Source organism: Ptychodera flava, chromosome 16 (assembly GCF_041260155.1).
Source record: "Ptychodera flava strain L36383 chromosome 16, AS_Pfla_20210202, whole genome shotgun sequence".
NCBI classification, from domain to species: Eukaryota; Metazoa; Hemichordata; class Enteropneusta; family Ptychoderidae; genus Ptychodera; species Ptychodera flava.
Window position 1 is genome coordinate 6,755,705 of NC_091943.1, and position 27,061 is coordinate 6,782,765.

The 27,061-nt window shown below is 37.1% G+C and overlaps 1 protein-coding gene across 1 annotated transcript; it reads right to left on the minus strand.

Annotated features, from left to right (window-relative positions):
- Positions 1-727: 727 nt before the first annotated feature.
- On the minus strand, positions 728-26,226 carry LOC139152651 (ATP-dependent DNA helicase DDX31-like). Its single transcript, XM_070725914.1, has 15 exons — positions 26,051-26,226; positions 23,355-23,629; positions 22,777-22,852; positions 22,524-22,638; positions 21,233-21,342; positions 20,796-20,837; positions 20,263-20,447; positions 19,872-19,978; positions 19,282-19,526; positions 18,456-18,620; positions 17,482-17,541; positions 16,426-16,616; positions 15,812-15,996; positions 14,825-15,011; positions 728-2,756 (listed from the first exon to the last, which is right to left on the minus strand). Exons 1-15 carry the CDS (start codon positions 26,144-26,146, stop codon positions 2,603-2,605), a joined length of 2,193 nt encoding a protein of 730 aa, XP_070582015.1. The 5' UTR covers positions 26,147-26,226; the 3' UTR covers positions 728-2,602.
- Between the last annotated feature and the right edge of the window lie 835 nt (positions 26,227-27,061).

Genomic DNA, 27,061 nt, shown 5'->3' on the forward strand with positions numbered 1-27,061 from the left:
CAAAGAAAAATAAGAAGACTGTTCATGTGATAAATATATAATCCCATGGTATTTTTCTCTGTTTGACGTCATCGTATACGAGTGTTTTTCGCGGAGCCGCACAACTTCTCGCCTTCGGCTCGAAGTTGTACGGCTCCGCGAAAAACACTCGTATACGATGACGTCAAACAGAGAAAAATACCATGGGATTATATAGAGATTGTCTTAATGCAGGTGCGCTATCCGGTCACAAATAGGGACAATTCCTACATCGTTTAGACGCAGTTTGACAGATGAACGGATAGTGAGATATAAAGAAATCCCCATTGGAATGACTGCACACATCAGAGTCCGATGTTCAATCTACACGTAAATGTCACTTTCAAGGCTCTGTTTTGATTTTTCACGCCAGGCTAGCTCCAAGAATTATCGCTGCTTGCAGAACGCTCCATTAATATTTCAAGCAAGTCTCTCTTGTATAATTCATACGGTGGCAAATAGCTTCACTTCGCACCTTCCAGCGATTAAAAATAAAATCTACTGTAAATTAAGTTACTGATCTGATCGGGAGTGTGCGCAGGATGGGGGTCACCAAGAACCTGGCAGCTGTGTGCCTCTCTTTGAATATGAATGTACAATGTTTCCCCGGCCCGCATGCAACGCTTCGGATGTCGCGATGCCCTCGCGGCTTAAATAACAAACAAACAAACATCAAATCATCACTACTTCTCGTTACGCAGTCTAAGAATTCGTTAAACATGGATAATAAAACTTTATTACATACCCACGAGCTGAGTCTTTATAAATTGTTGCACTCAACTTATCCTGTAATTTTCAGATATATTTGTTCAATTCCGAACATTAAGCAATGCATACTGTCTTACTGTTGTCTTTTTTACTGCATGGGTAAGGACAATTAATAATTTTCCCCTTACTTTAAATTTCCAACCATCTTTAAAGTAGACATATTGCAAAAACAACGACAATACCATGTCACAGTGGTGGATTTTCAGTGCCGTTTGCTCCAACGTATGATACCATGTTGTTTTTAGGCCAAACAAAAAAATGCGTTTTTCGGGTAACCTGACTTACCCTAGAAAAACCCACCGAAACTAGACATTTTTTCGAAACGATTCGATTCTCTAAATTTTACAGAATTTTATCGGTCTCAGCTAACAAAAATAAAAATAAAAAAATTCCTCCGCCGACCTACACTAATTTTCGGAGGCATGATATCAGAAATACCCATTTTTTATGTGGCCTTATGCGTATATGCACCATATTCACCACATTTTGACATATCTATAGAGTTTGCCGTATTTGAGTGGGGCACCCGTTGATAATTATCTTGTTAAAACTTACACATACTTGTATACACACCCCTCAGTGTGTACATTTACACAAACTAATCATAGAAAGTAAAACTTGAAAATAATAAACTTACAGGTCATGGGTCATGAAGAAAAAAATCTCGAAAGTAAAGTTTCACTGGATAGACCTACAAATGTGACCATGGCAATTAATCTACTTTCGTTTTATCTTAAAGGGAGGCAGTCGTCGGAACTCTGCTCATAGGTTGCCAAAGACCCCTACGACCGATGTAAACACTGTATCTAGGGTACGTTGGCGATTGATGAAAGTTAAAACATGTTAACAAAAAATAAAAATTAAATGTTGCAGCTATGTCGACCTGATGCATCGAGATATCATGCATGAAATACACGGTTTGCGAACAAGAAAGTCGCACACGCGCAGTTACGACGACTGTCTCCCTTAACATGGCATAAATAATTTGCTATAAGTGTAGATATTGTGTAAAGGTTATTAAAATAATTGTTTCTCTCCGACAACTGTCATAAATTTTCCTTGTTGCTAACTTGCCCCAATAAGTTAACATTGGTTCCATTTCGTACGGTAAAGATTTCTTGTCTTCTGCAAACTGACGAAACGAACACGGTTGGTAAATTTCCTCCTTTGCGCTGGTACGTCAAACATAATACAGCTGCCTTTTCCTCTCTCAGCCAACGATGGAAATCGCACATCAGTAGATCCTGTGACCCCCGACCTCTGACCTGACCCTTTGTATTTCACTTGGTAGGTAGTTGTTTATCAATTATCCATGCTCGACTTGGTGCATTTTAGCGTTTTTCGTCGCTAGTACATACAGCAGGCTTGTCTAAGCACATCATGGCGGAGTTGGATGATCAAAGGATTAAAACATGACGATAAAACACGAACTTGAGTAAGAGCTGCCGGAACAACCGTCGTTTTCCACCCATGTTAAGGGGGAAAAAAGACGAAACGCACCTCCGAGACGCTGGGATTCCGATGTTCAAAGCGACGTTTTGAGTAAAATCAAGGCATTTCGATAAAATTTATCTATCCGCCGCGGGGCTAGGAAGTTGCAATTCTTCACGGCAGTCGACTCAGAGACGGCAACGAACAATACGGTGCTGTGGCCGCTGAATCATTTTCTCAAGTGAGAAGTTATCGTCACCAGTGTGAAAACGCACAAGGCAGAGAAATCTGACGCAGAAACATTCACTTTCTCTCACAATTTCCTTGCAAATAGAGTACCAACCTTAACAATCAAACGAAACATTTTATTAATAGCCAATCCGCGTTATTTCCGTTTCTTCACCATCTTTGTCCGAGCTGTCTTGGTGGCGAATTTATTCAATACTAACTGCTTAGAATCCAAACCACTTGAAAACTCTGACATCGTTGAAATCTTAGCTCTTTTTACTCCAAATTTCTTCAGAGGTGTTGAGCCTTGTCTGCAAGCCAGAAAGAAATAATAAAAGTCAGAGAAACTACAATTCAGGTCGAATTATATGATACGCAAAACTCTTAAATCCTCATAGAAATAAATACAACTTGGGAGAAAAAGGAATTTATTAATCGATGAATAAAAAATGCGGGCTCGCCAGCTCTATATTGACAATGTCAAGTTCTTCCCCTGTGATAATTATAAGATCATGAAACTCAGTATCGGGCGCTAAATGAATCAAAGCTGCTAGTCAATAGTGTAAACACTGTTTAGAAAATCGACAGTGCCTTCTCCGTTTCCAATTAATTTGGAAACACGCAGAACAAGAATGTAAAACCAACTATTTCAAATCATTCACAGCGAGTTTCGATGTCATCCCAGACTTAGTCTTTGACGAAGGAAAAACACAGCGGGTCACATACCTGCACGCACGGCCAGAAAAGCTGTTTATATATTCCCTTTTAAGTGACATGCTCAACAAAAATTAGGATGTGTACATCTTTGTACAATTGACGTAATTTAATCAGCTTTTGGTTCAAAATCACCCACTTTATTGCATTTATTAAATGACTATTCAAGCCAATTGGTTTAGCCATTAAAGTCTTGTTACGGAGTATAATGCGATTAGCAACAACGACGTTTTGTGAGTGGAGGGCTAGGCAACTTCAGAGAGCTTATACTGCGACGACGCGATTCAATACACGATGAGTCGGTGTGAGCCGGTGACTAAGCCCCGGCATGCAGCGCATTACGGTACGGCCTTGTTTTTTCGATTGAATAATAGCTGGAGGCGATTTCTCCATTTGGCGAACTAATCACTGATGTTGGGGCAATATTTCTGCTGCGTGCGCTTTAGATTTGCTTCAGTGATTTCTCAGTCGTTCTAGAATGATTGCAGACTCATCGATTAGGTATCAGGCGGGGGCTAACAGGAAAATGGCTGGAAATGGACCAGCACATGGCAGGCAATTATCTGAAGAAACTCGGCGGATTCCTCTTCGCAATTGGCTGGACTCAGAAAGGGGAGTTATTCCGGCTGAGTTGAGACGACGTGTATTTCCTCTGTGTAAGTTATTTCACAGATTGGGGGCAGTTTCCATTTGCTATGCGCTCTGAAGGCTCGTTTCCTGAATGCCTTAAACTTTCATAAATCTTCCCTTCAAATTCACTGACTTCATGCATTTGCGCGCTCAAAACTAGGATTACCAAATTCCCGCCAATCATGTATCTTTCATCCGTAGTCTGCGACCTTGGATCGGCGGCTTTCAAAATTTTGCAAATTTGCAGGCGGTCGCATTTTGCTAAATCCTCCCTAAAAATGAAAAACTATTTTATTTTCCCCCGGAAATTACGCAGAAAAATGGCAAAAAAATCCACACGATCCGTGATGTTTTCTGTCAAATGTAATGCGGAAAGCAAGCAGGCCGTCAAAGTAATGTTCCGTTGCCGTACCATTTAAAGATAAATGTGCCCGTTGTTAATTTCACTGCTTAGCATTTGCTGTAATGGACATTGCAGTCATTTTCGCATCAACTCAGTCAAATGTGAACGATCTAAGGAGAGCCCCTGAAAAGCAGTCCGATTTCCAATCACATTGTATCCTCAGGTGCCATCCAATGCTAAAATAAAGCCAAATCCCGGGTGACTTATTACATCCCTATTACTGCTGTCTTACAACTGTCTTTTTATCACTATCTTCGGGCTATCTCGGGGGGTTTTATCCAGGTAATTTATGGGCCTACCAAATTTAGCTAATTTTACTGTTCTCTGAGGGGAAAAACAGGATTCACAGAAACGGAGTCGTTCGCCGTGTTTGTGATAGAGCGGATTATCGAATCCAAAACACCAGCCTACAGCTCGTTATTATGGATTCCTGTTTTTACAGCTACAAAATAAATTAGGTAATAATTGACTATCAATAGGGTACAGATTTACAGCTAATGGTCTAATGGTACGTTTTGACAAGACTTTGACGTGAAGTGAAATCAGATCACTGTGCATAGCGCCTTTTATCTGGCGATTCCCTGTACATTTCATCGCGTAAACCGACATTTCGCGTATTCGTGAGTACGTTCTGGGCTCGTTGTAGGCGAAAGGGACATCACTTCAGGCTGTATGTGATTACAGATTGAAGGTCGTCTTTTCACAGACACCTTCTATAACTGGTTTCATCTCGAGGAGAAGGACTTCCAATTCATGCTCTAGTAACGTCACTTCACTCTAGCTCAGTTGGAATTTAGTTTCTTTTATTGAATTAATTTTTGTCACTGTCAATGGCGACTAGTATCAAGTTGATTGATTGCTTTTAAATAACGGTTCCTAGAGTTGTCGCCCTTGTCCCGCTCATTATAAAATAATGAGATCAACGGATGTACAGCTGTTTTGTTTGCGAAGGGCTGAGTGCCAGGCACGAAATCAAACCTTAAAAACTTTGACTCTGTATATGAGATGTAATTTTTCGCTGTAATTTCATTTCTTTTTCGGCAACCCATTGTGAACATCGATAGAAATGTCTAATTACCAGATTGCATCGTCATTGAACTGCGTCCGAAAAAACTAAAACTTTTGTTCCATCGAGGTTCTTAACAAGTAAAATCCCTAACCCTAAATCATTCACTTTGTAGATCACTTCTTGGCGTTTTAGTCAGCTAATAAAAAAGTAAACACGAAATTAAAAATAATCCGTTTGTGACTACGTAAATTTTGACGTCACTAATGACTTTGTTTCGGTCGTCTTATTCACAATAACAAGGCTCTTACACTAATTTCGCGTGACGTCAAGTTAAGCTGAAACGCGCCAACAAGGTAATTAACTTTCCATTCAATTAACTTGTTAAGTAGCTGTCTTCAATTGTCTTATAATTCAACGTTTTTATTAAGTTAATGCAACCATAACGATGTCCTGTCTCATTTGAATCAGCAAATCGTTTCACACGTAATTTTAGATACTTAAATTTTCATTCTTTTTCTGCGGAAATCGTAAATCGAAAAACAAGTAGTTTGTCGGTTCAAATACTTCGGTATTATATATATAGTAAAAATCCAACCGAAGTGGGAGATTTGCTCAGTCGAGATTCATATCCACCGAATAAGAACTAATTATACTAATAAAATACTTCAATTAATGAATGTGACATTATTTCTAGGCCTGAGATAAACCGACGTTGCTGATGTCACTTTACCAGAAGTATTTTTGAAACGGGACTTTTACTCTGACAAGAAAACGTTTGAAGAAATATTGGGATATATGATGGTATATATAGACGTCCCGCGTATGGTTATGAAACCATCATGACTTAAAACGTGGCGTGAAGGTGGAGTTCAAGCTTATTGCAGCTGTTCAATATTTTTCCAACTTTGTCTTTATTCGAAACTTGAATTTCCTCCCTTCTCCGACTTGTTAGGCGCCGTCTGTTGAAATCGTACCCAATTAGAGACGAATTATTGAAACAATGAAATAACTGAAATGAAATGGAATACTTTAATTGTGCTCGTTAAAACTGTTGTTGATTTTGATGTTAATAAGTAACAAAAGCTTCATAAAATGGCTTTCAATGATCTATAACATACTTCCGTTTCGCTGGTTGCATTGTCTCGTGAAGTCGTTTCGCTAATTTGCGTTAATTAAGCCTTATTAAGGTGCATTCTCTTTTCGAGCGATAATCGCCACTTAAGGGACGGGGGGAATTCCTGAAAAATAGTAAAATTAAATTTCACGTAGCGTGAACGAATGGATGAAATTTGCCGCGGGGCACATGGTAAAGCCATGATCATTATTCAGTGGCAAGCTGGGTCGTACTACTAGTAATAGTATACAGAAAACGGCGAAAATACGCAGTGAGAAAGGGTAACCATACAGAAATAGTAAGACTTTTTCACTGATGTGAATTCTGCAATTCAACGGGTCAATTCACAAGAACTGTTTTACAGCTAATGGGAAATTCAAAACAGATCATTTTTATAGGAAAAGTCGGTAAAATCTTGTTTCAGTAGGATTCGTCTACGTTCAGTTAGAGCTGTTCGTCCGATTCATATGACTGAACCTAAATAGTCTGAAAGTGTATCAAATTATTTCAATGGTCCGTCGCATCACTTTTGGGTCACCGTGTCGATACCATCATCTGCTAATTCATTTCCCGCCACTTCGTTCGACGCGCGGGCGCGCGGGGGTAAAAAACCCCGCCGAGGTCGCACGTATTGTTTTTGGAAATGGACAACACGTGAGCTGTGGGCCGAGCAGGGCCCAGATGCGGTCGGCGCACAAATGGGGGCATAATTTCTAACATTTTGTGTTAATTTCGCCAGACAATAACCGAATTGGAAGTAAAGCGGGGAATGTAGAGAGTATGCGATCAGATGTCATACGCGTGCACTCATTCGCTTGTTTGGTGATTACTTTTCAATTAATGAACTCGGGCAGAAAATGAAGAAACACACGACTTTGTGCCCGCGAAATTGTCGCGGAAAAATCACCGAAATCCCAACAGTATCAAGTAAGTCGTCTGCGACAATTGCTTCCGTAAATGAACTGAATAAAGTACGGGGCCATTTCAAACTGCCGTTATTATCCTATGTTGGGGACTACTCCACGGTATTGTCATCCACTATACTTTTTTTAATCCCGACGGAGATTTGACGGACTCTAAAAATAATTTTACGGATATTTTCCATTTCGTTTTTTATTATTGTTTTTTTTATCGCTACTTTCCTGGCCGGGCTGCAATAGTTGGCGCCACTTTCGTTTCTGATTATTGCTCTTTTATCGCTTGTTTTCAAGGCGGCAATGGTTGACTCCACTTTCGTTCTTTATTATAAGTTGTTATTTTATCGCTCGTTTTCTGGCGGCGACAGTTGACTCCACTTTAAAGAAACTATAAAACTACTGTTCAACGCTTTGCAAATGGGGTGCACCCAGATGAGTTTATTAAATTAATGCCAATTAATTCGAAATCTGGGAAGTAAAATGGCATGTAGACGATGCACTGCTTTTGTACATTGGTCTCCATTTATTTGGTAAGAGGTTGGCATGTGGTTCCTTCAATGCCTATAAAATGTAACGATGAAGACAAAATGTCAAAAAAAATATAAAAATAGTGTCATAATAATATTGAAAGAAGCATAAATGAAAAGTAAAAAGTACAAGTAACCAACAATTTGACCATTAAAGAGGGTTATTTATGAATCAGAGGCTGAGGGGGAATTCAATGATGAAAAGAAACAAGTCCGAATATTATTATGGAGCGTCAAAAGATACGAGGTCTCCCGTCATTAGCAAAATATTCCCGGATCATGACTACAGGTGTGTTTTTCGTTCTTGTTGTTATTATTCTGTGTTGGGGAGAAATCCATGGTATTGTCATTGACTTTACTTTTTAATCTCGATGGAGATTTGACGGGACTCTAAAAGTTATTTTACGGATATTTTCCATTTCATGTTTTTATTATTGTTATTTCATCGCTCCTTTTCTGCCCGGGCTGCAATACTTGGCGCCACTTTCGTTTTTGATTAATTGTTATTTTATCGCTCGTTTTCTGGCGGCGACAGTTGACTCCACTTTAAAGAAACTATAAAACTACTGTTCAACGCTTTGCAAATGGGGTGCACCCAGACGAGTTTATTAAATTAATGCCAATTAATTCGAAATCTGGGAAGTAAAATGGCATGTAGACGATGCACTGCTTTTGTACATTGGTCTCCATTTATTTGGTAAGAGGTTGGCATGTGGTTCCTTAAATGCCTATAAAATGTAACGGTGAAGACAAAATGTTAAAAATATCTAAAAAAGTGTCATAATAAAATAAAAAGAAGCATAAATGAAAAGTAAAAAGTACACGTAACGAATATTTGACAAGAGTGATTCTACAAAGAGTCTTGATCTTTACTATGGGTTAGGAATTTTCCTCCAAAATGTGAGCGAACCTGATTTTTAATTGACTTTGTGCAACTCCAAGGGGTCGCATACACATTTCTGTGATTTACTCAGTTCCGTTTTTGGCAATGTATCGCAACTTCTGGAGAGTGTAACTTGGTACCACATTGACGGATTAGTCTGATCTTTGCACAGGTGGTAAGTTTACTATTTCTACAAAACAGAATTTAAAAATAACGATAATATTGCGAAAACAAAAGATATCATGATAACGTGATAAAAAGCCGTTAATTTATTCACAATCCATCACTTATCACTTTCAAGGCTAATTGTGCAAAATCAAAGCAGAGTTTAAAAAATCCAAGACACAGTTTTTTAAGCACTTTACCCTGCTGTTAATTGCTGTCACCAGCTAACCAATAGCCATACCCCCTCGTACTTATACTTTTATGAGTGAAAAAACTCTGAAAAAATTTTTTGAGCAAAACAAACTTACGCACACAGATTTTGAAACATTCCCACAATTTTCATGATCTTCAATTTGTTGAGTTAACAGAATATAACACAAATTACTTCAAGTACAAAGTAATGATAATATAAAAATTATTATTGTAATGTGTTATAATTTGTGTTATTATCTATAATGCTCTACTTTCCGTGTCCAGCACTGTAATTTCCCACGAGGACATCTATCTATATATATATATATATATATATATATATATTATATATATATATATATATATATATATATATATATTATATATATATATATATATATATATATATGTGTGTGTGTGTGTGTGTGTGTGTGTGTGTGTGTGTGTGTGTGTGTGGATATGTCTGTCTGTCCGTCTGTCTGTCCATCTGTCTGACTGTGTTTGTATGTCTCTGTGCATATCATACTCATAGAAACACACAAATAGTCAAACACTAAAGCAGAAATCATAACAATGCACCACCTACAAACAGAAACATAATTTCCAGATATCAACTCCAGACTCCTGAGACTTACGATTCTTTCATAAGCAATCTAAACCCCTTACCTGTAGGCCACTCTGTCAGGGCCAACACCATCTAATGTGTGACATCAAGACCTTACAACACAAAAACCAATAAAACTGACTCACTCTAAAACATGCGCGTTAAACTTAAAAAGCTAACCGATCACACTAGAGAACACAGTCCACTGTGTAGCACACACTTCTAATCAAATTACACTTGTCAAATTTGACACACACTGCTAATTTACTTTCAGAGGTGAGAGGTCAAAGGTCAGACCTATTTCCCTCTCTCATCATTGCAATTTTCAAAATTTAATTTGAAGTGATTTATGAATGGCTTGGATCAATTCACCACTAATCCCTCTCACACACTTAATTCCTTGCATCTCAAATACTGTTATTTGTACCTTATTAAATTTAATAAATATCTTTATCTCTTGCATTGATGCTGTAACTCACATGTCATTTTCCATATTTTCCGCTTCTCTTGGTTTCCCCAATAATGATAATTTCCTATTGTGAATCTTATTAAATCAATCCCTACAAATAACTAATATTTAAGTCGTTTTAATTTACCCATCAACACATGATACCCTTTTCAGTTATTTCATCTTGTTAATACACTTCAGTCTGTTACAAAGAGGATGTACACACACACACACACACACACAAATAAAGATAATTTGCTCAGAGAGGGGCTGATTCCAGTCTTTGTGCAGTTTCCATGACAACTGCAAAATAGACAACAAAGCAGAGGCATACTTATCCTTGCAATGATGATTTTTAGACCGATGTAATATGTATACTATTATAATTATGTGGTCTGATATGCAAATGATGAATTGACAACAACAAATTATCTAACACTGTATCTTGTCCATTGCTCCACATATTCAACTTATACTTAGATATATTCTAGCTCTACCTTGTGATTTTTCATGAAACTTTTACACATAGCCTGACTATAAATGATGAAATAAAAATGTATTTCCACCAAGCAAGCCTCTGTTTTTCAACTTCTTTTTACCATTTAAAGTAAATATTTGACAGATTTTGCCATTTTCTTTTAGGTACAGCAAATGAAATAAAAACAAAGACTTAAAAAGATCCCAAGTGACAGCATTTTCTATTTAGACTTTATTCATCTGCCACTCTGACTTTTCAAACTTTCACTTTTATATTAACATCATTCTAATTGAAGATTCTATTGCAAGCAGACAACACTTTCCAAGATTTCAAGAAACCCTGAGAAAACACACCAAAAGTATCCCTTTCACTCGATTATAATATTTTTTTTGTAGCTACCTTTTTCCACAAATCCAATATGAATGTACGTTGATTTTTTTAATCATAATAACTTTTCCTTTATCACAAGGTCATTATAAGTCAGATACTAAATCATAGCTGTAACTCAAATGCTATCACTCTATATTATTAATCGTGATAAATACCTCACACAGCAAATTTCTCTGGGGGGGGTCAAAACATCTTTTAGCAATATTATGCACACTTATGTTTACATTTAAAACATGAAAAGTATGAAACAAAATACCTCACAATAGACAGACAAGAAAATCGCTTACAACAATCTTATGAGAAAGAACCAAAGGATCAATAAATTTGATAGCACGGAAAGAAATCACCGTTGAATGCAAAACTTAGGAAAGTTATAAACAAAAGTCCAATTGCTGTTGTTGAAGCTATTGATCAGAATTTTGAAAGGAAACAGCAACGAGCACAAAGAAGTATTGTTAATCTCCATGGTTACTGTCCTCCATTTTCTTAAACAATGCAACACTACCAAAGCCCTACAGTAAACAGTGTTCTCAACATCTAGAAAAATTCTGTCTGAAATAATCTCAGGACAAAAAGTGCCATGTCTGTACTCCCGTCACAATGCCTTCAATTCTAGAGGGACTGGAGAACTCGGCAACCTCATAATCGAACTGATAATGACAAAAGCTCAGGATTTTTGCAGCGCAAATTAATCCAAATGACTTCCTTTCATGACAATATGATTAAGAGCGTCTATGAAATTAACAAAGTGAAGTAAACTGCTCAGAGCTCATCAAGGACTGTCAAGATTCATACTTGGTGAAGCTCTTTCATATATTGTGATAAATATGCTAATTTGGATGCTGCCTACCGACTAAGGGAAAAGATATCAGAGTCATTGGCCTACCGCGGCATCATTTGGATTAATTTACTTTCAATCACCACAATTCATGCATAACTCCATTTTGTTTTGACAGAGCTAGTTAGGTCAGTGGATAAATTCATAATGAAAAAAATTGAATGCTTAAGTTTTTAGATTTGCTAGTTAAAAAAGTACATCTGAATTGCCATGTATATCGATTGACTTGTCATTTTTATCACTTGAAAATGTCAACGGAATGGCAATTTTCATTTCAGGTGCATATCATCATTTCATTTCATTGCCGCTCTCTGTGGAATAACTGTAGTTATTTAACACTTCTCATTCAAATTTACCAATACATCTCATTTTTTGAGTTTTTATAGTCTCATTCAAGTGTTGAAATCTACAATTTTTTCACATTTTGGTCCAATATCATACCAGAGAAGCAGCAGTCATTAACAAAATCCATACATCTCCTTTACGGTAGCGACATACCTTATAGACAATTTCAGATTTTTATTTTTTTCTCAGTTATAGAAGTCCCAAACCCCAATAAAGTATATATTTTCTGAAAGCCCTGATGTTGGGAAATTCGACCGTGCACAGTACACAGTCATTATTTGCATAATAGTCACGTGACAAGCGTTTTGCTGAACCTTCCAAAGATCGGTTTTTCCTCCCTTAGCGAACACACTGCAGGATTTCTGGTTGAAATATGTGCATTTACAATTCTTGGTAATACTCTTCAAATAACTGAGAAAAAAATAAAAATCTGAAAAGGTCTACATTAAAGGTATTTAGCTACCGTAAAGACATAAACAAAAAAGGCAATACTTAGTAAATCATTGTAAAATTTTTCTTGAAACGAATGAAGGGATATACAATGAATGTAAACTGTGATAAATGGCACAGACTTTGTGATTGCATTCAGTTTTCTTGAACCATATTACTATTGATATCATGTGACAATTCTCTGATTGTGATGGAATATTTGTCGTCCTTACTTCTCAGATGGTTTGCTGAGAAAACTGACCTATACATGTACAGATTATTTTGAAAGTTGCTAGAATGACTAAGTCCTCTAGACCTCCCTGGGGGACCCTAACTTTTAGGATTCAATTTCATTTTCCAAGACGTCAAAAGGTTCAAGTAATAAAGCAGTGTCAAGCCTTCTGGCAATGTTATTACAACTGTAATTTCATGTCATAAATATTTTAGTATGTATTTGCCTTGGACATGACATGAGCTAAGAAGTCTTTGATGGCATTCAGTGTCGATATATTCAACATGAACCAGAGAGTAAGGAATTTGTGTTAGTGTGTATTTGTGTGTCTGTATCTCAGTGTCTTTGTAGAATTTTTTGATGATTATTGTTTTCTCTATACATGCCTTTAATGGTATATTAAAATTTCCGGAGAAATGTATAAATACATAAGCTTATCGCCCTGATAGCCAAATGTGTTGCACAACCTGGATATCAGAATGTACCACATTTTGTTCAATTCAAGGTATGTAAATCACTTCTATAAGTGTACTTGATGGGTTTTTTGGCAAGTTTATGTCACAAGTGCCCTTAATCAAATTTCCTGACAGACCTGTTCAACTTTGAGCATCATTACAAGGGGACATACTGGTGTCAGGCAGAACAGAGGCAGCTGATGTCACCAAACAGCGCCCTCTACAATTGACTGTGCACTAGTGTAGAACTCTAGATGGCGCCAATCATGTCAGGGCTTGGGCATATGAACTCACTGCTCAACTTTCTTGGAACTCCGGAATAGATGAAGTATCGTGCGGAAAATGCCAAAGACAATTTTTGACCATGTTGGTATTTGGTATTTAGAAATGGAACAAAAAAGAAGGCTCCAATGCAATGTCCACATTTAAAATAACACTATTTCTGCAAAAATTATTTATGTTTCCACATTTTTTCTGTGATCTTCTGTGATCAAGTAAAAACGATGATCATGAATCAAAAACTCAAAATAATTTTGACCAAATATGCATGAAAGTGTTCCTCAAAAGTATGAGATATCTTCCCCAAAAAAGATTTTTTAAAAACTTTCCGTGTAAATTTGGAAAAGTACATGTATCAATTGCATGCATCCATCTGCTTCTCTTCAAATTTTGTTAATTTATTTATTTATTCATTCATTCATTCATCATTCCAACAGGCAGAAGTCAAATTACAGGTTGAGGTACCAAGAAGTCTAACGTATGAGAGAAGAAGTAAGAAATAAAATGCTTTGCTCAAAGGCACAGCACCAGTTGTGCTTATTTCTCTCAAAGTATGAAACGGATGCTCAGTACAAACAATCGTTATACAAATCGCACAGCCAGGCATGAACATGAGTGAGTGGACAATGCCATACCCATTTGGAAATGGTGCTGGCCTTTATATCACGTGATGTAGTCACCAAGCTTGGTACTTCTCCCATGATTCAAAATCCATTAAGTTGATGAAGTACTACACTGTAACTTCCGCCACTATTTTTGTCCATTTATGTAAAAACTCATGCAAGTTATAAATGGCGAAAATGGCTTTTCTTGAATAACTGACCCCAAAGCTAGCACATATGCAAAAGTCAGCCTTGGTGAACTTCCCCTTTAGGTACGTTGAAATATAAACTGTTGTACAAATTGTGTTCGACATGTACATGTAATGTTATGTTGACAATTGAATTCTCGTCCGGACTAGAATTCAGTTTTGGACCATAACATCACACATTACAGACAGATACAATATATACATGTGTTGACAAGCTGAAAACTTGACATTTCGACGTGACTTTGGGCATAGAACAATACACTTTATCATTCAAGAGGAAGAACAATGATAGAATACATCAAAACATACGGATAATAGAACTATAATTATCTTGTCTATGAAAAAATTATTGAATTTCTTCTTTCATTACCACTTTCATTATCACAATTATTAATCTATGTCAGCATAACTTCTGATATTTATCAGAATTTTTATTGACAGACTTGACAGCATGACAAGGAAACAAAAGATAAAGGAAATGAAATGTAACTGACAGAGTGAGGGCGCTACACTCACCTTTTCCTACTCTCCCTACGACTCTGTTCTCGTTTGAACATCTTGCTTGAGATGTGCCCAACTGCCATGGGTGTCTCCCTGAGTGCAAAGCTCTTGGCAACATGGCCGAGGTGCAGCAGTTTGATGTGGAAAATGTGTTTAAATGTGGAAGGGTAGGTAGCATAGGCTCTGATGAATGACAGATAGGCTGAAAAAGGTACACAGAGATGAATGAATTAGTTCATGGAAACTTTTTGATGGGATTTTTGTTAGTATAACAGCTTTAAGTACCCTAAAAAAGTAAATGCATTGTACTGTGCACACTTAAAGTGGAATTTTTACAAAAGTCTCTCCTTCATGGGTTGGAAAGCTGTGAATGGCAGTTGTGCATTTAATAGCAATAATAGACAGTGACGTCTTCTCTCTTGTATACTTTATCAAATCATGCGGCAAGCAAGAATGCTTTTGAAGAAGTGTAATATCTGGTACAATGTAACTATAGGCATATTAAACACAGAGGCCTTTTTACCTGGGACCACATGAATTTGTAAGGTATACGTGTGGTCGTTGTACCATCCCTCAGTCTGCGGATGTAATACACCAGCAAGACTTGTAAAAAATTTTATTGAGGTAGAATGTGCCTCGAAAGTGAAAGCCGTAAACTTTTGCTCACACTTTCTTCAATGAAACTTTCAACCATTTCTTACCAAATCAAGAATAAAATCAGGGGTCACCTTGCAAACTTTGGTACTAGAGAAACAAATTACCTAAGATTTCCTGATATTTGAAATTCAAAATGGCCGCCATCCCTATGTTAACTCTATGGAGCAAAATAAGATTTCCGATTTTTGGAAAAACTGAGACCGTGAAAACTTTTCTTTCATCAAGAGCTTTAAAATGAGGCCTCACAAGTGGTAGGTCAGAAGAGAATTAATAAAATTTGAAAGCCCGAATTTCTGTCTCCAAGGCACATTCTACCTTAAAACAGATTCAAATTTCAGGATCTACCTTTTCTAGCCAGTTCAGCATGCCGTCTATCATCGTTGACAAAGTGTTCAAACTTGGCCTGAAGGGCTGTGGCAGATTCCTCGATACTTTGCGGTGTCATTTGTTGTTTTCTGCGTTGATTTCTGTCATCATTTGAGTACAGCAGAAGGGTCTTAAGAATCTTTTGCACATCCATTTCATTCAAACTGAAAATAAAAAATGTAAAACGATAAAAATATGTGACTGGAAAATGTAAAATTGTGAAATATCAATCGTATGTAAATAAATCTGTAAATTTCACAAAACTTTGTTCTGTTGTCATGAAAGCTCTTCCTGAAATGTACAAACTAGCGTGATCACCTTCCATGTCAAACAATTCACTTAAAAGCCAATATTTCTTTGCTATGTCATGTTTTCCTGTCTCTGTGAAAAGCTACCAGTACCAGAATTGTTACAACAAATTCTACCATCTCCTGCAACTACTAAAGTTTCACCTATCACAAAAGTTACACTCCGTATTTTAATTATATGGATTCAGAAACATCACTACACTAAAGCTTTTTTGAAAACTCTCTGGAAACAGAGAAAGCAGAAACACTATCATCTTTGCTGGAAGGTGAAAAATGAATTTGAACCTGAGCCGATGTGAGTTCAATGTCTTCACATAGTCTACTTCTGAAGGTGTGAGGAAAAGAAGCGCCTGCCCCTCTTTGCCTATCCTGGCTGTCCTCCCTACTCTGTGAATGTACTCTGCTGGTGTACCAGGAGTGTTGTACTGGACAATCCACTTTACTCCAGGGAGGTCCAAACCTCTGGCAGCAACATCCTTAGCAAAATCAAATGCATAATAATATAGGAGGGTGTTTAAAAGGGGATTTAGAAACAGTGTTCTGTCCAGAAGAGAGACGTGATTTCATGTGTGAACAGAACATAGGTAAGGGACTAAACATAGTGTTCTTCTTACGGTCAATTTTATAGTTGTGGTCTTTAATATACTTCATGCAAACTCTTGTGTACATTATTTAATTTTCTGGCAAAGGATAAACACTGAAGTAGCTGTACAAAATGCAAAGTTGATCTCTCTGACAGCTATTAATGTTCTGAGAAATGCACTAAAACCCATTCAACCATGCAATCCTACAGCTTAGATGAAACACTAAACCAGTACAAGGTTTCCAATATATCATGTCACTGCAGTGTTCCCTTTGAGGTTTCGAGAGGGTGCGCAACTTGAGATACGCCTGATTGCCTCACAGCTGGGTCTGTACATGTATATGCTAATTTATTGGGGTACGTCACAACGTAAAATGAACGTTGGTGGCAACTGCGCAGCCAACGGGCGCTAAACTTGAAACGCGGAAGTAAAATCTACGCTGAGATCGCACATTTCGCCCTGAGTTATCGTTTCCAAAACTAATACCGATTGAAATGACTGAGACTAAAGTTGCACAAAACGTGAAATTTCACTGCGAGAGCAGTCGGAGACACTGCGCAATTAGCGCGCAAATAAGCCTCAGCGGGAACACTGCATGTCAGTATACTTTCTCAAGACCATGTTGACTTGAAAGACATGATCACTCCCTTAAATGTTTGACTAGTACTGCACGACTTACCAAACCATGCAATCGTACAGCTTAGATGAAACACTAAATGAGTACAAGGTTTATACTTGACAAGCACAGTTGACTTACCGTACAGAGCAATACACCTGATGTACATTCCACAAAACTGTGATAAACTCTTGTCCTTTCCTGATAAAAGAAGTGAGATAATCTGTTTAATTTGTAACAATTTCAAAATGTTGATGACTTTGATTTAAAATGACAATAAAGCAAGTGAGAAAGCCACTGACCAAAATGACTGAATATTTCTGACTTAAGGTAGAATGCGTCTCGGTGGACAGATACTCAGACCCAATTTTTTACAATTCTTTTCTGATCTACCACTTGCGGTGGCTCATTTTAAAGCTCTTAGAGTATGGACAATTTTCACCATCTTAGTTTTTTCAAAAATTGAAAATTTAATTTTTCTCCATATAGTCAACACAGAGATGGTGGCCATTTTGAATTTCAAATATCAGTAAATGTTGAGTAATTTGCTTCTCTTGTACCAACCTTTGCAAAGTGACCGATGATTTCTTTTCTCAATTTGTTGAGAGAATGATTGAAAGTTTCATTGACGAAAGTTTGAGCAAAGTTTAAGTCTTTCACTTTCAAACAGAGATAATGATGTATTTGGCTGGCAAAATATATGTATCTATCTGTCTGATTGACACCATATGCTAATGAATATGCATCTTTGGTGTATCATTCCTCTACCTACCTTGGATATGAAAACAGTGACTTATTGATTCAAATGACAATGTTCCTGACCTAAATGACCATACACCCTCAACTGAAGCATATCTACTGGTAGCAATCCATCACTTTTATGAAACACATCTCTATTCACTGAGTTCTCTACTGCATTGCCATGGTAATACTTTTTCAAACAACAATTCACTTTTTCTCATTACAATAAACCATAAAAAATACCAGGATGTAAGGTCATACAGTGGTCATAAAAATGACCAATTACTACATTTATTTCATTTCTAAATTCCGCAAACAATCAATTTTGTTATCTAATTCATCTGATCTATGAAGTATTCCTTATCTGCACTTACATCTTGTGACATGTTACCATGGAGCTGGAAGAAATCAATATCCTCATCATCATCATCATCATCATCGTCATCTTCAGAATTGAGGATGTTTTGAAAAATTGTGTGATGGAACTCCACTGAATCACGACTTGACAGAAACACCAACATCTTGGAGTGACCTGCATACTTTTGTACAAACAAACAAACAAACAGAATAGACAATGATGGCTCAGCCAATCAACACTTCATAGTTTTCCAATGTTAAGAAACTGTTACACAAAAGAAAACTTTTCTTGGTCTTCACAATTATTGTAAGAATAAGCTGAAATAAGATTAAAAAATTAATGAAAAATGGCTCTGTCTATGTTCAAGGCTAAGTAACAGTAACTTTAGATAATATCTTTTAGGTTTTTGTTACATGTGTCTGCAACTGTTTCTTAGTCTACCGGTACTTCTGATAGTGTGTTGAAATACCCAGTATTCAGTCACATGTGTCCTACATTCTGTGTTGATGATTAAAGTCAGGTCTAGACTTGAGTTCAATCATCAACAATAACAATGCAATGTTAAACATTGACACACTGCATTGACAAACCAACTACTGGGTATTTCTGTAGGAAGTAGACTGTTAAATTGTAGTTGACACATAGAACAAATGCACTGAAAATTGCCAAAAGTTACGGTTACCCGGTACTGTGGCTTTGATAGATGCATTAGATGATGAAGCATTTGCACATTTTTATGGTTGATTCATTTTTTGATTGATTGTCCGACTTTTTGATTGGTGGACAGATATATCCTTTCAGCAAATCAGCTGATTAGCTGATATGTCACCATGGTAACTAACCTTGCACTGCCAAAGTATAAAAGCTGCCAAGGTCACAAGTCTGAGTTTACTTGGAACGATCAGAAAATGTTGCTTTAGCTTTTCAGGAGTACAGAAATCATCCTTAGAGATTCTGTCTGTTGTCTTCATCTTTCTCTCAGAGCTGATATTATTATCCGTATTCCTCTCACTGATGTTTGGTTGTGAGTGAGTGATGTTGACACTCACAGGGTCATTCATGGAAATGCCGGCTAGATTCTTCACTCCTGTCATCAAGTAGATTACAGATAAACGGTTAGAATGGCTCATGAAGGATTCAAAAATCATGAAAAGACATCTCCACATGACTACTTTCTACTCTTTCAACACACACACAGGCTGCTTGTGGGCTTGTTTATTGCATGTCTCAGAGCCACTGACGTACTTGTTAATCAAGAACAGCAATGGAATCTGACAGAACCTGCAACTCACAGTAGGAAAAGAAATACGTCACATGGACACTTCATCTGATAGAAATATCCTTTTGGTTACTCAAAATGTTATCATCTCTTGTTTGTAACACAAGTTACAAGGAAAACTTCACTCACCAAATCATCATTTACACAACTTACCCTCTGTGAGTGTTGCTGACAATAGCACAGTCTGTCTCAACTCTGTCTGTTCATTCAGTGTATTCAATATGGCAGTGATGTCTTTCTCCATGCCTAAATCAAGAAGTCTTCAAAAGACAAACAAAAAAAGAATTGAATTTGCATTGCTACATGGCAGACGTATTACCTGACATAACTTACACTGTGAAATCTTTTTGTGACTACAACTGCTGTGAGGCAATTCTTAATTTAAGGCTTTCCGCCTAAGCTCCTGACTTACTCAACACAGAATATGGCAACATGTTTTGGTAGCTTCTCAGCTTTGTTCTCAATTTCCATGAAAATATCAAAATATCACAATTTTTGCACGTAAACAACAACACTAAATGTATAAGACAGTGTACCCCCTTACCTGTCAGCTTCATCCAACACTAACCATCTCACTTTATTGAGTTTCAAAGTTTCTGTATTTTCAAGATGATCTACAAGTCGACCAGGTGTCGCTACAAGGATATTGATTCCTTTCCGTATCCTGGTCTTTTCTGATTTCTTCTTCTCTCCTCCAATCAGACACCCCGGTACAATCCACACAAAAGGCTTGAGGAGTATGGACATGTAGTTCAAGATTAGTTTGCAGCAATAGAAGTTCATTTGTCTAAATGTTGGGTTAAAGTTTAGGTTTTCTTCAACAGGTGGAAAAGATGAAACAAGGAATGGAAATGGAGATAGTCGGTAAAATAACTCACAAATATTGAGAGTATTGTATTTACCGATTTCATTGAAGTTTCAAGTTACCATTGCCAGTGCAAGGAGATTTTTTGATGATTTGTCCCTTTTTAAAGTAAAAAGTTCACAACAAGCCAAAACAGAAAAAGCTAGATGCTAAGAATTAAAACAGAAAAGAAGTTGAAATGGTAACATTAAGAAAACTTGAAATTTATTCACCTTGGTCAACTTTTGTATTACTTCATAGCTCTGTAGGGCAAGCTGCAATGGAAATTATGGAAATTGATTCTAATTTAGTCACACTTTTGATGGAATAAAGTTATCAAACATCTAATTCATTACATTTAAATTAAAAATATACAACAGTTATGTTACATCAATACAAGACGACATCAAATATATATGTCATGATGTTGTCAGAGTCTGTTGATATTGATGTGTGTGTCAATCATGGACTGGGCTAAGAATTCATTTCTCTGTGGAGTATAAACGTCTCTTTGGCAAGACTGTACATGAAACTCATAATAAGCTGGAAACTTGTCTGCGATTATTGTCAAGTCATGAGAGAGGGAGACAGAGAGACAAATAGACAAATAGACAGGGATACGACAGGTCAAGACTGGAGTAACACCCAATTAGAAACAATGACCTCTGACCTCTCGTGTTGGGAGTATGACTATTGCATAGGGTCCATCCATCCTCTGTATTTTAGGTTGTGTTAACTGTAATGACTCCACCATTGGCACAGCGTAAGCTAGTGTTTTACCTGTCAGGGATTAATTCATAGATAAAACAGTCAGTCTTGATATCAAACAACATTGGAAGTCACTTTTGAAATATGTTGACATGCTGTCCATCAGGATATCTTCATTGACATAACATCCACTGATTGCCACTTTTTGACCTTTGAACCTGCTGCAGTAAAAATTTTCAGTTGAGGCATGCAATTCTTTTCTAGCTTTCTCTCACAAAGTGAAGCAATGAGCGTCAGCAGTTCCAATGAGCAATGGATACACCAATCTAAAAGAATCCTTGGTGTGAGTTTATCAGTAATTTTCATTTTTTGACCAGGGCAGTGAGCATGGCTGAACGTAGGATGTTTTACTTGGTATTTCAAAATATTGTATCTAAAAGTTTAGATAATCCTAAGCATTGTATGCCAAATCATGGCCATAATACACTGTTGTTTTATGAACATACTATGCATACAGTAACGGTATTTTGCCGGAGTGAACTTCAGTTTGTACTTAAAGTCGTTTACGACCACGACTTTACAACAACATATGTAGTAAAACCTTTCTTATTTGACGTAGTCTAGAAGGTACACCTATCTGTTGATTAAAGCAAATTTCAAGAGCGAGGCAAGATTAATGGTTGAACAGAATTATACTTGTCAATTATGAGCAGCTCTCCCTTAAAGACGCTTTTGCCTTTCCTGACCAACTTTCTTAATCGATAGATTTCAATGATACATACACCAGCTATGTTAAAAAAAATGCTTTTATTTTTCCCAGCAGACTTTCTACATCAGTAGGTTTCAATGTGCAAACACCAGCTTCATATGTTGACAAGCCAAATGCTTTTATGTGAAAACAAAGGTAACAAAGTTGACAAAATGAACAAATGTACAAAAATTTTAAAAAAATATACTGCCTATACATTGAAAACTATCAAAAAACAAGACATTAATATGTATAACTTTGGTCAGACAGAAATCAGCTGTATGATGACTAACCAATTATGGGATGACAACATTGTAATTTCTACCGGAAAAGAGACTGAATTCTTGTTGAATATAAACCTTAGTTTGTTACTGACATCATTGCTTTCATCACAAATGTCATTTAGATTCAAACCCTGCATTTGTGAAAACAAAATCCATAAGATGTAGTTTATCTGTGGGAAATTCAGAATATGTAAATGTATATGAAAGTTACACTAACTCACCGGTTCCAGTCTGCGACTTGATGAGTGCGTCTCTTCCTTCAAGAAGACACGGTATTGACTGCTTCTGGACACTGGTCATTTTGGATATTTTGAAATTGTTTTCAAGATTTGAAACCTGCACAACAAACAATTGATCACATTTAATATTGTTTAAGAAACATATTTCGTTACTTAACAATTTCTTTAACAATTTCTTTAACAAACATTTATTCAGATCCAAGAGACACAACAGAGTAAGATATCAAAAACTTACCATGAATGAATGCAGATTTAAGTCTGAGAAGTTGTCAGATGAAAACACAGGTTCTACTGTTTGTTTGATGTCATCACTGGAGGAAAGAATAAACACAAATTTAGCTCAGACAGTTATGAGAAATAATTGCAATGAGTACATGTATGTGTTTACCACCATACCATACCTTCTTTTTGTTGAAAACTTTGCTTGCTTCCATTGAGTGTAGGAGTTTAGATTGTTAAAAAATACATTATTACAACATCTGTGTGTAGACTAATATATTTGCACCCTGAATTACAGTCATTGGGATACGACGTTGTTAAACCATTGTTATAATGGTGAACGCAGGGTAAAACATGTGACACAGTAAGCAAGAATTTTGAATTATTGGCGTACCTAAAACAAAATATTCTTTGATCATTACCATCATGACTAACTTTGTTAGCCACTAGCATTACCATGGATACATGAGATATGAACACACTCTGGTGTTCTTCAAAACAATCATCACATGATCTGAAATCATTGTACCATGGACCACTTACAACTGTCTGACACTTTGAATTATCGAAAAAAAACAGTGAAACAAGCCTTACCTTTTGACCTGTGGAATTTCTGGATTGTGTCTGAAAAGTGAGGAAGTCTTGTTTGTTTTTGTTGCAGATGGTTTCCGTGATGATGACTGTTTTTCTTTTCTCTTTGGCACATCCTTTCCTTTTTCAGTGTCATGAACTTTCACTTTTGCAGATGCAGTTTCTGTTTGTACATGTTCTGATTGTTGAGGTGTATGAGTAGGTTGGCTGTACTTTCTTTCAAATCTTGCTTCACTTCTTTCAATCTTCTTTTGTCTTTTCTTTTCCATAAGCCTGGCCTGGAAAAAGAACAGGATGTACCGATACATGATATTTCTCATTGTGTAATGTATTTTTTTGTGATATCATGGAATAGTCTCCATTTCATATACTGACTGTAAATTAAAATATTTCTGAGTATGAGGCTGAACTTGATTAGTACCTATGGCAACTATTTTTCAGTCTTTTTCTCACGTGAAATTTTGTATGATAATGGCAGTGTATCCTTCGCCATAATTTGTATTCAGTTGACATAAGAATAAATTATTATTATCACAAATTATAGTTGTGCAAGTTTCAAGTTTTGCGGTCAATGAAATTTGATGACAGCTACCTTCTGCACTACAAAACAGTGTGCCATTGAAGTCAGATAGATATTTACACATCATTGTCGCAATAATTTTTCTTTCACTCGAGAAAACTATAAATTCAGTACAAAAAGTTACTTAACTGCCAAAAAGAGTTAAGAAATGTCCTAATTTAACAAGAAAATATGATCACGGTCAAAATACAATAACAAACAGTGAAACACAGTGTGGTATTTATGAATGGACTTGACCAAATAAAATCATGTCAGTCATTGATACTCACGGTCTAGATTTGACAGTGGCAACACTGTTGATGAAGGCAAATTAACTGTATTAAACACTGCTACCTACACAATGATAACATTGAACGCATGGCAGTCACTTGCAAGGCCAAAATTCACTGAAGATTTTACTCTATATAGTTACTCTCTCTCTCTCTCTCTCTCTCTCTCTCTCTCTCTCTCTCTCTCTCTCTCTCTCTCTCTCTCTCTCTCTCTCTCTCTCTCTCTCTCTCTCTCTCTCTCTCTGTTTATTTATTACGTGGCTTGTATATCAAACATCATGCAGTCCATAGGATTTAGAGATTTAGAATTCAATGGTAACTCATCAATGACTTTGCAGGCTGCATAGTCTGTGCTCTCCCTGGCCTATCAAAATTGTTAGTAAATTTACGAATTCGGTTCAACAATATTAGTAAGCACAAATCATGTAATGCTGAGCCCGCCAATTTTCAACAAGCACTTCTGATAATCAATGAATGATTTTAAGGGGATAGAAATGATGAATGATTTCTTGATAGACAATGGCAAATGAAAAATTCCTTTTAGCTTTTTTTATGACAATGATTCGAACACTCATATTTTGACACGTATTTTCAAAAGATCCATTGCACAACACAATACATCATGGGTCATGAATGCTTGTCACATTCAAATTTCTTTCTTGTCTCAATAAAGTGTGTCATTTTGGTCAACTGGCCCATGAAAGTTATTTAATTATACGATCTTTATCCCACACCACATAACATTTTCAAGTATATTGTGACACAAATCGTAACTCCCTCTGTGTAGTCAGTGGTTGAAGATTATGTATATTAATGTACTAGTGGCCATTAATATTATCAGTGTTTGCACAATTTTTAGATGCTAGAAAATCTGTCCCCTGTTTTCCATATTTGGAAAGCTCTATTATTCCATAAACATTGAGCGTGGGGCATCTGTGTTTTTAGGAGCCGCCATTACCGGAAGTTGGTAATGGCTGCTCCCAGAAATGTTTTCGGAAAGCGATCGACGTGTTTGAACAAATTCCAAACCCCATAACGACAAGGTTAGGTGTAGTATAGTGTTTACTCTTCAGTGGTAATAAATCGGTACGACCAAATGCAGTAAATATGTAGCATTTCACATCAACACGCCTAGTCCAGAGGGATGCGCTTATTTTATACTCCCCAGGGCAGGGCCATCGGCATTGTAGCGCTACTGGTGAGCGAAGTCGCAAAAACCAAAAATCACCGACCGCCTCACCGTAGCGCTACAATTTTGCAGCTAAAAAGTTATAAACACAAAACACCACAGAACAGATAGTATATCATCGGTACAGACAGCAAAGTCAAATTCATAAAAGAAAGATATATGGACCTCTGGCCATGAAGTGATGCCAAGTGTTTCGAAAATAGTAAGAGCATCCTGCCCAACATGTGGCACAGCCGTATATCAATCCGTAAGTCAAATAGGTAGTGGTCACCAACTAAGGCCCAATGATAATTTATAATCCGCCCCAAACGGTAAAGGAACATATGGGCACAGTTGCGAGTGGAGTGATACGTACCGGCCGCCGCGTACTATGCATAGAATAATTGGCAATTATGCAACTGTGCAAATGGGTTATTCAACAGCAACAGGCTCTTCAGGGCGATACCCAGTTGTACATATTTTTCCTGCATTGGCAATGTACATGGACGGCTAAACTCTCCTTCGCCGTATACGAGAGTAACCAAGGAAGGTAACGGTACCTTAGCTACTGGCAGACCTACGGTCACTCCAGAACCGTGGTAGACCACACTACTACGTTGTCACTGCTGCATAATTGCATGCTCAGAATACACAAGGTAGGGTAATCCTTACAAGTACTCACCCTATTGTTTTTTTTATGCTGCGACTGCCTAGCCTTATTACTTTCACTACCAGTGAACATGTTAAGCATGATGCTGTCTCCATCGTTGTCCACCATGATTGTCAAAATCGGTATTTAACAACAACAACTCGCAAAAAATTGTGTATGGTTTCACGTACATGTGGGCAAGAGGGATATCCCGCCTCGTTTTCAAAAAGAGCTACTCTCATTTGTATTGATAGAGGGCGCACTTAAGGAAATCCCTCCCTTTGTAAGAAGTTTACATCTTGAACTGTGCTTGGACCATAGGGGAAAGCACAAAAGTCCGTCCCCAGGGGTTGGGGTTGGGGTAGGGGTGTCTGCACAGGGTTCTTCTTGCTAAGGTTTATTTTATTTTAATACTTTTGACTGCGATATGTATTGCCAATAAAGATTTATACTACCGACCTTTCTTTGCAGCTTTGGTTTCTTTGTCTTTGTCTTTGATAGACTCACACTTCAACTGGCCGGGGCACTGAGACACCGAGTCCCCCACCCACCCTCATTAACCCTCTTTGCAATTTTTGTACTTCAATTGTAAATCTCCTACGCTTTCCCAGAGAACTAGTTTCAATTGTAAATTACCTACGCTTTTCCAGAGAACTTTTTTCCCTTTAAAAACAATTTAGGACAAAGGGTTTTACCTCTGTTTTTAGCGCGGGGTAAATTTTCTGTGCAGATTGCCATAACAGTCTCTTTTGCTGGTAATCTTTTTCAAGTGCCGTAGTGCCCTAGACAAGTAAAAGCACTGTGAGCCACTCCTCATGAACAAAGTGATTAGCATTGTGTATTGTGTGTTTCCTGATTGAATTGGAATGTAGACTAAACCAATGGGAGACCCTACCGTTAGGAGGCTACGGTAAACCACAGGTGCTTGGGGTCTGCCAGTATTAAAACTAAACAAACTTGTCTCTGTAATCCTATTGGATAAGTCATTTAAATTGGATAGAATCTCTCACATTTTTGTGCACTCACCATGGAGGTTCAAGAAAG